The sequence below is a fragment of the Rhincodon typus genome, chromosome 14 (genome assembly GCF_021869965.1).
Source record: "Rhincodon typus isolate 14 chromosome 14, sRhiTyp1.1, whole genome shotgun sequence".
Taxonomy (NCBI): domain Eukaryota; kingdom Metazoa; phylum Chordata; class Chondrichthyes; order Orectolobiformes; family Rhincodontidae; genus Rhincodon; species Rhincodon typus.
The window spans coordinates 39624738-39638293 of record NC_063345.1 but is presented as its reverse complement, the minus strand read 5'-3'; the positions used below and the strand labels follow the sequence as shown (position 1 = coordinate 39638293).

Genomic DNA, 13556 nt, shown 5'->3' with positions numbered 1-13556 from the left:
CTTGGAGGGGAACTTGCAGGTGGTGGTATTCCCATGTATTTGCTGCCCTTGTCCTTCTAGATGGAAGTGGTTGTGGGTTTGGAAGGTGCTGTCAGAAGATCTTTGGTGAATTTCTGCAGTGCATCTTGTACATAGTACACACTGCTGCTACTGAGCATCGGTGGTAGAGAGAGAAATGTTTGTGGATGGAGTGCCAATCAAGTGGGCAGCTTTGTCCTGAATATTGTTGGAGCTGCATCCATCTAGGCCATGTGGGGAGTATGCCATCAAATTCCTGACTTGTGCCTTATACATGGTGAACAGACTTTGGGAGGCAGGAAATGAGTTACTCGCAGCAGTATTCCTAGCCTCCGACTGGCTCTTGTAGCCACTGTGTTTATATGGTGAGTCCAGTTGAGTTTCTGACCAATGATAATCCCCCAGGATGTTGATGGTGGGGGATTCAGTGATGGTAACACCATTGAACGTCAAGGGACAGTGGTTAGATTGTCTCTTACTGGTGATGGTCATAGTCTGGCATTTCTGTGGCACAAATGTTACTTGCCGACTTGTCAGCCCAAGCCTGGATATTGTCTAGATCTTGCTGCATTTGAACATGGACTGCTTCATGGGAAGTTTCAAGAGTTCCAGAGGTTGAGTCCCGGATAACCAAATCCATGGCCACCAATAGTGAAGTATTTAAAATTGCAGATGTAGAGAAGACCAGAATTAAAAACACACAAAAACCAAGCAAAACAGAATATCCAAGAAATCCAATAGTAACAGCTTTATACTTGATTGTCTGACAGCACCAGTCTCTTTAATAAGCCTCCTGTCTTTAAGTTCTGAATAGAACCTAGATTTTGTTTTCTTTTGGGCTGTCGGCTGATGTTGCACTTCCACAAGAGGCAGATATTTGCCCACGGCATCATGAAGAAGGTCTAAAAGAAAACAGTGAGCAATCTTGGCCCGGCTGGAGGATTAAGTTCCACTGCCTGTGTCACATTCCTAACAAGATTAAATTTGTTAAATATTGGTTGCAGTTGCTTTCCGAGGGAAGCTATTCTCTAGTCGAAGTATATTCTTTGGCTTCATCTGTTCACTGGACTTGTGGAATTGCTACAATTTAGATATAGGTCTGCGAAATAGATGCCTGAAAACCTTGGTTTGACAAGTAGCCTAAGATGTTTCATTTGTTGGCTTCAAATTATTTACTAATACAAACAATTCAGGTGGCAAAAAGAAAATATTCAAGAAGGAAAATGCCATTTAAATAATCTCATGCTTTCAGAACTCACATTCCAATTTCTAAATCACTGTTGCTTCGAAGAATGCTTTTAAGCATCATAATAAAAGTTGTGGACTGTTGCTTATAACTATGGCTAGTGACAAGCCTGTGATGCACTGACCTCTAAAGTCTTAGTCTACTATGAATCTCCTTGAGCTCGTTGTTCATGTCAGCTTCTTTTAAAGCTGTTTGTTAGTTTAATAAGTTAGTATGAATGAATTTTAATGAATCCAGCTCTTTTATACTCTCATTAGCTCCTTTAATTCATCACTGTTTGCTGTTGACTATATGTCACTTGATTCCAATCCTAAAGCGTTTTTAACTTATGAACATCTGTAAACCTCATGGTCAGCAAGCTGTAAGACACAGTCTGTAACCTTCAAGTTGTTTGCAGTGCCATCTCACCTACCAAGGTGGTACCAGTCTGTTTGTGCAAGTATCACACATTCCACCCTTTTGTAAGCATGAGATCACTTAAAACTCAGCTGCTTTTCACCCATCATCCCGACCTTACTGCTCTCGTTCAGGAAGTTAGTTTTAAAAGCAAGGCATTGTTTGTTTTCAAATCCCTCCAAGGCTTTACTATTCTCTGTTTTGGTAAACTACTCCAGCCTCACATCCATTAAAGATATTTGTGCGTTTCTAATTCTGGTCTCCCCAACATCCACAATTTTAGATGCTGCACTATTGGTAGCCATGGATTTGGATATCCAATACTCAAGCTCTGGAACTCTTGAAACTTCATAGTCTTGCTACCTCGCTCAGGGCACTCTTGAAATCTACTTCATTGATTAAAAAAGTTATTGGCCCCAATATCTCCTAATATGGTTCAGTGTCAAACTTTGCTCCAAAATGCTCCTATGAAATGCCTTGGGATTTTTTTTAACCTTTAAAAGGTCCCATAGAAATACAGATTGTTGCTGATATCTTGCTTCTTCTTTCTCCCGCATGCATTTATCTAGCATTTCTTCAACTGCATCTATACTATTCACCTCAACTACTCCCGATAGCAGCAAAGAACACATTTTAATCGTTCTTTAAGCAAATAAACTTTTCCAGATATCCTGGTTGTTATTGTTATGTTTATGACACTACAATCAAAAAATCTTCTCTAATCTTACTTTATCAAGCCTTCTCATAATAATGACTACCTCAGTTAGGTCATCAGTCAATTTTGTTTCTGAGGAAAGATCCTCAGTTTTCTTTTAACGTTTTGAAGGTTCTTCGGTGTCTTATTATCCTTCCTTTCAATAATAGAGACCAGAAATATGCAAAGTACTCCAAGTGATTGATCTGGCTTCTACGTATTTACAAATTGGGACCTTTAATAGTAGGGGGCTGATGCAATTAATAACATTGTCATGCAGGAAATACAGCCAATTTGCACGCAGTAAGTTCCCATAAAATCTAATGAGATAATGATCAGATAAACTAATTTAGCAATGATCAATCAGTGGACATGAACTGTCTAGCTCACACAGAGTGCACACTTGTTGCAAAAGTGTTAAAAGATTTCTAGGATTGTGAATACATAACCTTACTGTAGTTCTTTATGCTGAGAAGAGAAAGCCAAGTTAAAATCCCACCTTGCAAAAGTGTGGTCAGTGCAGGAAGGGTTAATAAACAACAACTGCAGTAAATGTTACGTGACAGTAACCACGTGGCTGACTCATGTTCGGAAAGAGGAAATAAAATGTTAAGCAATGCTCGAAAACCAAAGAGGAGGCTTGAAATAGGATAAGCAATAATACTCTTATATGATGCCGCCCTTCAGATACTGACTCCGAGTTCATAAAAGTATTTTCCTCTTATTTTGAGTAGTCTGGCACTTGCCATTCACAAAGGTTCAGAAGTACATCAATGCTTCATGTACCAATTATTCAGGTCTGACCTTAAGTACTAAGACTCCAGTTTTAGCCTCTCTGTCTGGCAAACTCCAACAGATAAAATGAAGGAAATTATCTACGCTCAGATCCCAGTGTCTTCCTATTGTGTTTCAATGTTAACCTCCTGTTTGAGCAAACAAGCAGGACGGTTACTGCAAGTTGTTAAGGCCTTGTTCAGGAAAGATATACAAGGATGTTGCCAGGGTTGGAGGGTTTAAGCTATAGGGAAAGGCTGAATAGGCTGGGGCTATATTCCCTGGAGGGTTAGAGGCTAAGGGTTGACCTTCTAGGAGGTTTATAAAATCATGAGGGGCCCGGATAGGGTGAATGCTCAATGTCTTTTCCCCAGGGTAGGAGAGTCTAAAACTAGAGGCATAGTTTTAAGGTGAGAGGGGTAAGATTTAAAAAGGGACCTAAGGGGCAACTTTTCACTCAGAGGTTGGTGCACATATGGAAGGAGTTGCCAGAGGAGGTGGTGAAGGCTGGTACAATCATAATATTTAACAGGCATCTTGACAGGTATATGAATAGGAAGAATTTACAGGGATATGGGCAAAATGCTGGCAAATCGGACTAGATTAATTTAGGATATCTGGTTGACATGGACGAGTTGGACTGAAGGGCCTGATTCTGTGCTGTACATCTCCGTGACTTTATGACCGTAAATGTGCAGATCAGGATTGATGGCATCTTCAGGCTAGATCTACAATTTTGGCTGTAGACTTGAGAAGGAAAGTGGCTGCAGCATTCTAGTCAAGCAATAGGCATTTTCCAATTATGGTCAATGTCGGAATCAGTAGGAACTTTTTCCTTATACTTTCCCAACTATGGAACCCGAGGCCAATTGCAGAATCTTTATTTGTTCTCCACCTGAAATCAAAGACTACAGACTCTCCTGGTCTGTAGCAGCTCCTCCACCAAACTATCACCTTGATCATGTAGCTCAGTGGGACTGTCTTCACCTGGTTTCACGCTCATCGTCACTGTCAATCTACAGTGAGAGCATTTTCCACAAGTGTCCTTTCACTGTTAGTGTATGGCATACCTCAAGGATCAGTGACCATTACCATCCATATAAAAATAAATTAAATAAAGGGCAATTATGAGGGCATGAAATAAGCGCTGGCTAAAGCAAACTGGAAGGTTAGGTTAAATCAATGTCAGGGCAGATTGAATGGCAGACATTGTAAAGAGATATTTCAGAATATACAGAGATGATGAATTCCAGTCACAACTAGGGACTCAAAAGGGAAGGACTAAGAACAGTGGCAAACTAAGTAAGATGGTTTCAAATTAAATAAAAAGTATATAATTCCACAAAGGTGAGTAGCAAATCAGTAAGTAGATTGAACACAAAAGAATTACGAAGAGTGGAGAAAGTAGCAAATGAAACAAAGCCAGTGAGAATTATGAAGAGCAAGTAAAGCAAGTGCTATAGTCTTCTACAAAAAGTGAGTTGGGAAATTAATAATGGAAAATAAAAGGAAATGACAGATGGTCTGAACAAATATTTTGCAACAATTTCCACTGTAGGCAATAAGTAATATTCCATAAATAATTATTAATCAGGAGGTGAAATGGAGGGAGGAACTTAAAACAATGGAAATTAGCAGAGATAGAATCCTCAAAAAAAAAATTCAAACTAAAAACTTGTTAAGAGGGAAGGTGGTGACATCATGGTAATGTCACTGGACTAGGAATCCAGAACCCCAGGCTAATGCTCTGGGAAGGGGCATGGCTCAAATCCCACCTTAGCAGCTGGAGAAATTTGAATTCAATAAAGATCTAGAATAAAAAGTTAGCTTAATAGCAACTATATAACTATGGATGCTATTTGGTAAACTAAATGAGTTTTTACAATGTCCTTTATGTATGGAAATCTGCTGTTTTTACCTGATCTAGCTTACACATGACTCCAGAAACATATCAATGTGGTTGACTCTTAACTGCTTCTTGGGCAATTAGGGATGGACAGTGTCATAGCCAGTGATGCCTGCATCCCCATGAAAAATTTAAAGTCCCAGGTTTTAATAGACTTTATAAAAACTGAAAGAACCGTGGGATGCTGTAAATCAGAGACAAAAAAGAAGTTGCTGGAAAAGCTGAGCAGGTCTGGCAGCATCTGTGGAGAGAAATCAGGGTTAACGTTTTTTTTGGGGTCGACTGACCCTTCCTTAGAACTTAGAAGGTACTTTATCCTACCTCCTTAAAAGATATGTCTTACGAGCTAATAGTGCATTAGTTTCAATCTTTCTACATTTCTGGAAAAGTCCTATCAGATTGGAAAATAACAAATGTGATTCCTCAATTCAAGATAGGAAGGAGACAGAAAATAGGAAACTACAGGCCAGTTAGCTTAAAAATCGGTCATAGGGAAAATGCTGAGTCTATTATGGAGGTCACTTAGAAAAATCTGAATGGAATCAGGAAGAGTCAAAATGGTTTTATGAAAGGGAAATCATGTGTGACTGATCTAATGGAATACTAAGATTTTCAGAAGGCATTTGAAAGGTTCCGCTATAGTTACTATGTCAAATGAGAGACCATGGTGATGGGAATTGGGGGGGGGGGGGTGGTGGGTGGGGAAGAGCGGGGAGGTGGGGTGTATATTAGCATGTCAAGAAGGTTGGCTAGCTAACAGAACACAGATTGGGTATAAATGGGTCCTTTTCAGTTTGGCAAGATGTAATGAGTGTTGTGCGATGGGGATCAGTGCTGTAATCGCAACTATTTATGACATGTATCAATTACAGTCTAAGAATAAAGGTTCAGCCATTCAGGACTGAGATGTGGAAGAACGTCTTCAGTCAGAGTTGTGAACCTGCAGTATTCTCTACAGAAAAGATGTTGGGGCCAGTTTGTTAGATATATTCAAGAGGAAGCTGGACATGTCCCTTGTGGCTAAAGAGATCAAGGGGTATGGACAGAAAGCAAGAGTGGGATACTGAAATTGAATGATCACTGATAACATTGGATGGTGGTGCAGACTGCAACAGCTGAATGGCCTATTCCTGCACCTATTTTCTATGTTTCTATGTTGCTTGGATAAAGGACCACATGTACAGTCGCTAAATTTGCTGATGACAGAGACGGCTGGGAAAGTAAGCTGTAAAGAGGACATAAGAAATCTACACAAAGGGAGTGTAGATAAAATGGTCAAAATTGGACAAATAGAGTGTAATGTGGGAAATATAAACTCATTCACTTTAGCCGAAAGAAGTGAGAAAAAACACAGCATATTATTTAAATGGAGAGAAGTTGCAGAACTGAGGTACAGAAGGATCCTCGTACATGAATCACAAAAGGATGGCATGAAGGTACAGAAAATGATTGGGATGACAAATGGAATGTTGTCATTTATTGAAAGGGGACAGGAATATAAAAGTAAGGATCTTGTGCTACAGTTGTTTAGAGTGTTTGTGAGGGTACATCTGGAGTACTGTGTACAGTTTTGGTCTCCTTATTTAAAGGAGGGATATACTTGCTTCAGCAGCAGTTCAAAGAAGGTTTATTAATCTGATTCTTGGGATGAATGGGGAAAGGTTAGACATTTTGGGCCTTATCCATTTGAGTTTAGAAGAATGAAAAGTCATAATTTTGAAATGGAAAAGGTTCTGAAGGATTTAATAGAGAGGATGCTTTTACTTGCAGGAGAGAATAGAGCTAGGGAATAAACCTCTAAATAAGGTGTCACCATTTAAGATGTAAATGAGGAGAATTATTTTTCTCTCAGAGGATTGTGAATGTTCAGAATGTTCTTCCACAGAGAGCAGCGGAGGTAGGTCCAAAGAATATTTTTAAGGCAGAGATAGATAGACCTTGAATAACAAAAAAGAGTCAAATGTTATCGGGGGTAGGTGGAAAAAAGGAGTTGAAGCCACAACCTTCTTCAAAGGCAGAGTAGGTTCAAAGCAGCTGAGTGTCCCGTTAGTGCTCCTGCTCCTAATTTGTATGTTTGTATGTTCCCCTCCGTTTTCATTAAATCCACAGCTGGAAGGCTAACAAATTATCTTCCCACACTGCAGTTAAAGCCCACTTAAGGGCCTCATCCTGATCACAATGTACAACAAGCAAATCCAGGTAAGGGTTGCCTGTGGGCATTGGGGCGTCCTTTGTTCAAAGGCACTCATTGTATGATGGAGGGACACAACATCAAGAATGGGGGTACATGCTGAGAACCAAATCCCTGCCCTTGGCTGGAGAGACTCCTCCCCCCTCCCTCCGATACCCCTTGCATGATTACTGTGTGGTCTGACATCTAGTGATGATATTAAGTCTCAGTTGGCACTATAATTCAAAGGACCATTGGCCATTGATTAAGAGTGGGTAGATGGGCTGACCAGTCCTGGAATTCTTGATCTCATGGAAGGCTATCCAGTTAATGTACAAGTGGCTCTTAATATGGTGGACCTTCCCTAAAAATGGTGATATAGGGCTCGCACCAGTTCTTGTGACCTTATCACCTTTAAGTAAATACTACTCGATGAGAATGTGGTGTTAATTATGATTGATAGGGGTTGTTGGCGCTCAAGTATTTGTGCATGTGGTAACTGAGCAGTGTGGGAGGCTAATACTGTCATTGTGATATCTGGACTTAAGATGCATTCACCAAACTTGACCAGTTATGTGAGGTCAATGTGAACTACTTCTGCAGTACATCCAGGTTTTGGCAGCCTTGACAGAAACGGTTCTCTTCTTCCTCAGTCTTCTCAGAACTTGGCTGAACAGTCTCTTGGCTTCTTCCAGCTCCACACCCTCTCTGCTCTTATATGGACTTCCTCAACCAAAGCCTCCAGTACATCTCGGCTTTTTTTTTTGCTAAAATTGTGTCTTTCCAGGCCTGACTCAGTTGTAGATTGACTCCAGTCAAAGTGCATTTCTGCTTTAAGAAATGCAGGCTGACTTTAAATGATTCTCATAATTTTGGGTCTGCTGTTAAGGAGTGCAACTACTCTACACTGCAATGGTGCTGGCGGCACACTCCAAATCAGGGTAACCAGCAGGCAGCATGAAGTTGGCACCCTGCCTTCATCAGAAACAATGAACATGGGTTAATCGTACATCGCAATCCCTGTAATGTTTTAGGGACTTAACAAAATTCACAGCCAAGCTTCCACAAACCCTAAACCGCTGCTGTCTAAAGTAATAACTTTCACAGAATCCATATAATGTGGAAAGAGGCCATTTTGCCCATCAAGTCTGCACCAACCCTCTGAAGAGCATATCACCCAGACTCAGCCCCCTAATCTATCCCCTTAACTCTGCATTTAGCATGACCAATCCACCTAAGCTGTACATCTTTCGACTAGTAGGATGATCTATTTATATTTACATGTGCAATGGAGTATGGAAGAAGAATGATGCAAATTACCATACAAGAAGCCAAAATGTTGGGAAATACGCAGCAGGTGATACTGAATCCGGAGAGAGAAATCACGTTTACATCTCATTGACCTTACATAACATCCAGGAAAAGTTAGAAATGTAACACATTTTCAGCAAATGAAAGGGGTGGGTAGGGAAAAGAAGAACGAGGATTATTGGTCATGTTAAAGACAGGAGAGACTAAATGACCAAAGTGTTGATCGTGCAGGTAATGGAACTAAAACAAGGAAGAAAGAGAATGCACGATGATGAATGAAAAACAAGAACAGATCAAACAAAAATAAAATCAAAACCTGTAAAGGAAACAAAATGGGGTAGATATTATGGTTTGGAATTGTTAAACTCTATCTTGAAGAAATATCACACTGAAGAAAAAGGGCAGAATTATAAAGATAGGCAACAAATGGCTCGGGATAACATTTGGGAAATCAGATTTTCTGCATCATTGTCACCCAATCTGCACATAGTTTCCCCAGTACAGCAGACCACAAAATGCGCAGTGAATACAATACACTGAATTATATTTCTAACTCTACCCAGTTCTGATGAATGGCCACAGACATGGAACATTAACTTTGATTCTCTCTCCAGAGACGCTTCTGGATCTATTGACTATTTTATTCCAGATTTCCAACATCCACAGTATTTTGCTTATATTTAGCATAAAAACATATTTGTCCACCATCCGAGTCCTGATACGCAATGTGGGTTGTTCTTAATTTTTTTTATGTCAGAGGATCACTTAAAATTCATTTAGTAACCACGAACTCGCCAGCTAAATGATGATATTAAAACATACTTGTAATAGTTAACTGCCATTGTTGTAGAATTATGGTAAAATAGTGTTTTAATGATGCTTCTCAGAAAACAGGTTGTCACTCTGAGATTCAGGTTTCCTGTGTCTTACTGTACAGTCTGTTTATTGTTGGCAACAACAAGACAAAGAAGGATCACTGAATGTCAGAGCCTGAAAAAACAAGAATCCAGGAACCAGCAGAGGCATGAGGAGAGCAACACCTGGAGAGAGCAGCCCAGAGAGTGGGAGTACAGTGAGCATGGGATCACAGGCAGCGGGGATGGAAAGCGTGCAGGAGCACAGGGAGAGAGAGTGGGAGTGCACATAGAGCGAGATTGCACGGAGGGAGTGGAAGATTTGGCAAGGTTGGAGCAAGCAGACAGTGGTGGAAGTCTGGGAGGGAAACCTGAATTGAGTATGACACTGGTCACCACTCTCAGTTGCTCTCAATCATCACCCCTTATATGGTCTCCCATACACTTGAGGCCCGCCCTGTGTTACAGACCTCCAGAAGGTCTGTACAGACTGTCATGGACCCATGTTGGAAACCATTATCAAAAACACAAATACTACTTCAATTAGCACTGTATCACATGATTTCTGGCTTATCAGGGCAGGGCTTCATGGTGCTACAGCTGGGATTAGGATCCTGGAGAAAGAAGCAGCAAAGACCGATCATCAGTGCAACGCCAAGCTCAGTATGGTTACAGTAGCTTGTCCTTCAGCCAGAAGTGCCAAATAGTGACTGACCTTGGCCTCTTCCTGAAGTCCCCAGAATCACAGATGCCAATGTTCTGCTAATTTGATTCACTCCATGTAATATCTAAGAGTGGCTTAAGGTAGGGGATAATGTGTAGGTGTTGACTACATTCTGGCATTTGTGATGAAGACTTGTTTTACCAGCATTAGCCGAATCCCTAGCCAAGCTGTTCCAGTCATCTACCTAGGAATATGGAAAGCAGCCCAGGTACGTCCTGTCCACAAAAATCAGGACAAATCTAACATGTTTAATCACCACCTTATCAGTCTGTTTGATGATCAGCAAAGTGATGGAAGGGCTGGTTGGCACTGCTGTCTAGTGGCACTTGCTCAGTATTAGTGTGCACACTAGTGCCCTGGGTTCTGTTCGAGCCACTCAGCTTCTAACTATATAACAGCCTTGGTCCAAACTTGGAACAAAAGGGTGAACTCCAAAGGCAAGCGTATGAATGTCTGCCCTTGATATCAAGGCAATATTTTACTAGGTATGGCATCAAGAAGTGCTAGCAAAACTGAAATATTGTCAAAAGTAACATAAGTGAAATAAAAACCATTGTTGTACAAGTGAAATAAAGTTAAGGCATGGAAGGGTAGCTCAATTATACGGACAAGTATGCTGGGATATGTGGGAAGTCATTGTTGAGGTTGTACAGGACATTAGTGAGGCCTGATCTGGAATACTCTGTCCAGTTTTGGTTGCCCAGTTATAGGAAGGGTATTATTAAGCTGGAGAGGGTTCAGAAGAGATTTACCAGGATGTTGCCAGGTATGGCAGGTTTGAGTTATAAAGAAAGGCTGAATAGGCTGAGATCTTTTTCCATTGGAGCATAGGAGGTTGAAAGGTGACCTTATAGACATTTATAAAATCATAAGAGGTAGAGATAGGGTTAATGTAGATTTCTGAAGAAGGGTCTCGACCCGAAACGTCAGCTTTCCTGCTCTTCTGATGCTGCTTGGCCTGCTGTGTTCATCCAGCTCTACACCTTGTTATCTAGGGTTAATGGTAGGTGCCTTTTCCCTAGGATGGGGGATTTCAAGGACTCATTTTTAAAGGTGAGAGGAGAGAGATTTAAAAAAAGATGTGAGGGGCAAATATTTTACATAGAGGATAGTTTGCGTGTGGAATGATCTTCATGAGGAAGTGGTGGATTACCATGTTTAAAAGACACTTGGATAAGTCCATGAATAGGAAAGATTTGAAGGGTTATGAGCCAGGAGCAGGCAGGTAGGGCTAGTTTAATTTGGGATTATGTTTGGCATGGACTGTTTCCATGCTGTATGACTTTATGACAGATTTATAAAGTGATAAAGAAAGCATATGTATTATGTTCTTCTATTCAACAAGGTATGGAATACAAATGCAGGGATGTAAATTAAGAAGCTGTATAAAATTCTGGTTAGGCCAAGCTAGAATTCTGTGTACGATCTTGGTTCTGAGGAAGGGTCACTCAACCCAAAACATTAACTCCGATTTCTCTCCACAGATGCTGCCAGACCTGCTGAGCTTTTCCAGCAATTTCCGTTTTTGCTGTTTCTGATTTACAACATCCACAGTTCTTTCGGTGTTTATGCAGATAGGCTACAGTTGTCTTCCTTACAACAGTGAAGACTAAAGGATGACTAAATGAGGGGCACAAAATTATGAGACACCTAGATAGACTTGACAGGGATGACCTGTTTCCTCCAGTGGAGAGATCAATTACCAGCAACATAGACTTCAAGTCAGTGGGAGAAGTTTCAAAAGGGAACATTAGGGAAGACAAAAAAGTGTGGTGGATGGCAGGAATTCACAGCCTGGTTTGGTGGTGTACGCAGAAACATTCAATTTGATTAAAAGGAACCAGGATCTGCACCTGAATTTGCTATATCCTGCAAGGATACAGACCGGGGGCCTGGAAAGATTTAGAATAGTAACTAGGTTATTTTTTAGCCTGAAGCAGAAACAATGGGCTGAACAGCCTCTTTCTGTACTGTAACCTTTCTATGGTTCTATAGAATCAGGGGAAGTCCCTCCTCTGGTCAGAGTCAAACCAAGCACAAAGGAAGATGGCGTTGTGGTTGGTGGAGGTCATCTATCTCAGGCCTTGGCAATGAGTGCAGGATTTCCTCAGGGTAGTGTCCTAGGCACAATCATCTTCAGGTGCTTCATCTATGAACTTTCTGAATCCCCAAAACCTGTGTATTAATCAACAAGTCAGGCATGTGATGGAATACTCTCCATTTCTAGAGAAGTGGACCCAAGAGATTGATACCATCTGGGACAAACAACCTGTTTGACTGCCACATTAGTCACGATCGTTAGTATTCAGTCCCTACACTGAAGGAGAGGCAGCATTGTACATGTATTTTGTAGATGGTACATTACAGCTACTCATCAAGGCTTCTTAGTCAGCACTTGTCAAAGCCACAATCTCCAGAACCAAAAGCAGACAACTACAGTAAATTCAAGGGAGTGCCACCACCTCCAGGTTCTCCTCCAAACCATACAGCATTTTGACTTGGAATTTTATCGCCATTCCTTCTCTGTTGCTGGCTCAAAATCCTGGAACTCCCTTCCCAACATTCCTGTGGTGTCCTGTACACCACATGACCTGCAGGGATTCAAGATAGTTCAAGTGTAATCACAGTGGGAGGAGAGAATTATCAAAAGAATTACTTGGCTGCTGCAGTTGACAATATGGAGCCATTCTACCCCCTCTCTCCTGAAAATTGACACAGCTAAATCTATATATAACTGTTTAACCTGACATTTCCATCACAAGTCACACCATTAGATTTCAGTCTGTTTTTACCTTGAAGCAGAGCCTGAAGGTTGAGCTGTGCCTCTTGATGCAATTCCTCGACACAGGGTGGTCTGGAAGAGGAGCTGAACACATTTACATTTTGTTGCCATAACGATTTGAAATGGGCAGTCCTCTTACTCTCCTGTTCCAAGTTCGATCCAGCTGAAGACAATAAATAAATATGTGTACATCAATATTAGTTCAAAAATATGAAGCAGGCTGTACTGGAATATTTAAGGAATGTGGCTGGAATTCAAATGTAGCTTTTATTTGCTCTAAACTGAACAGACAAATTCGATACAAACTTCATTTAGTCTGCCAACTTCGATGCATGGACTTTCGTACTGTAACACCTTTGAACCCTTATATAAAACGCTAATGCGAGCAGCCATTGGTATGCTATATAAGTCAGCAAGAAACAAAGTACCAGTATCCCATGTCAAGTCTTTACAGTCAATTGCTACTAAAGCACTGAGTGTCCTCCGGCAGTAACAGGCAATCAAGGGGCAATAAAGTATCTATATACTATTCTTTGAACATCTACAGATATTTGAGAGCTCCCTAGTTCATGTTTAATTTTCAAGAAAAGTGGAGACAGACATGCACTGATTATACTAAGCTACAAAATAGTAAATATGGCCATTAAATTAAAAACTAATGCAGGCACAACCTCCAAAGAC

At 40.8% G+C, this 13556-nt stretch overlaps 1 protein-coding gene across 1 annotated transcript in view; it reads right to left on the bottom strand.

Moving 5' to 3' along the window:
* Positions 1-13268, bottom strand: part of nhsl2 (NHS-like 2) — a 42701-nt gene extending 29433 nt beyond the window's left edge. Inside the window, exons 1-2 of the mRNA XM_048605314.1 lie at positions 13178-13268; positions 12886-13038 (exon numbers count right to left, since the gene is read on the bottom strand). Coding sequence (XP_048461271.1) covers positions 12886-13038; positions 13178-13268 — 244 coding nt within the window. The remainder of the gene's footprint in view (positions 1-12885; positions 13039-13177) is intronic.
* Positions 13269-13556: the final 288 nt, after the last annotated feature.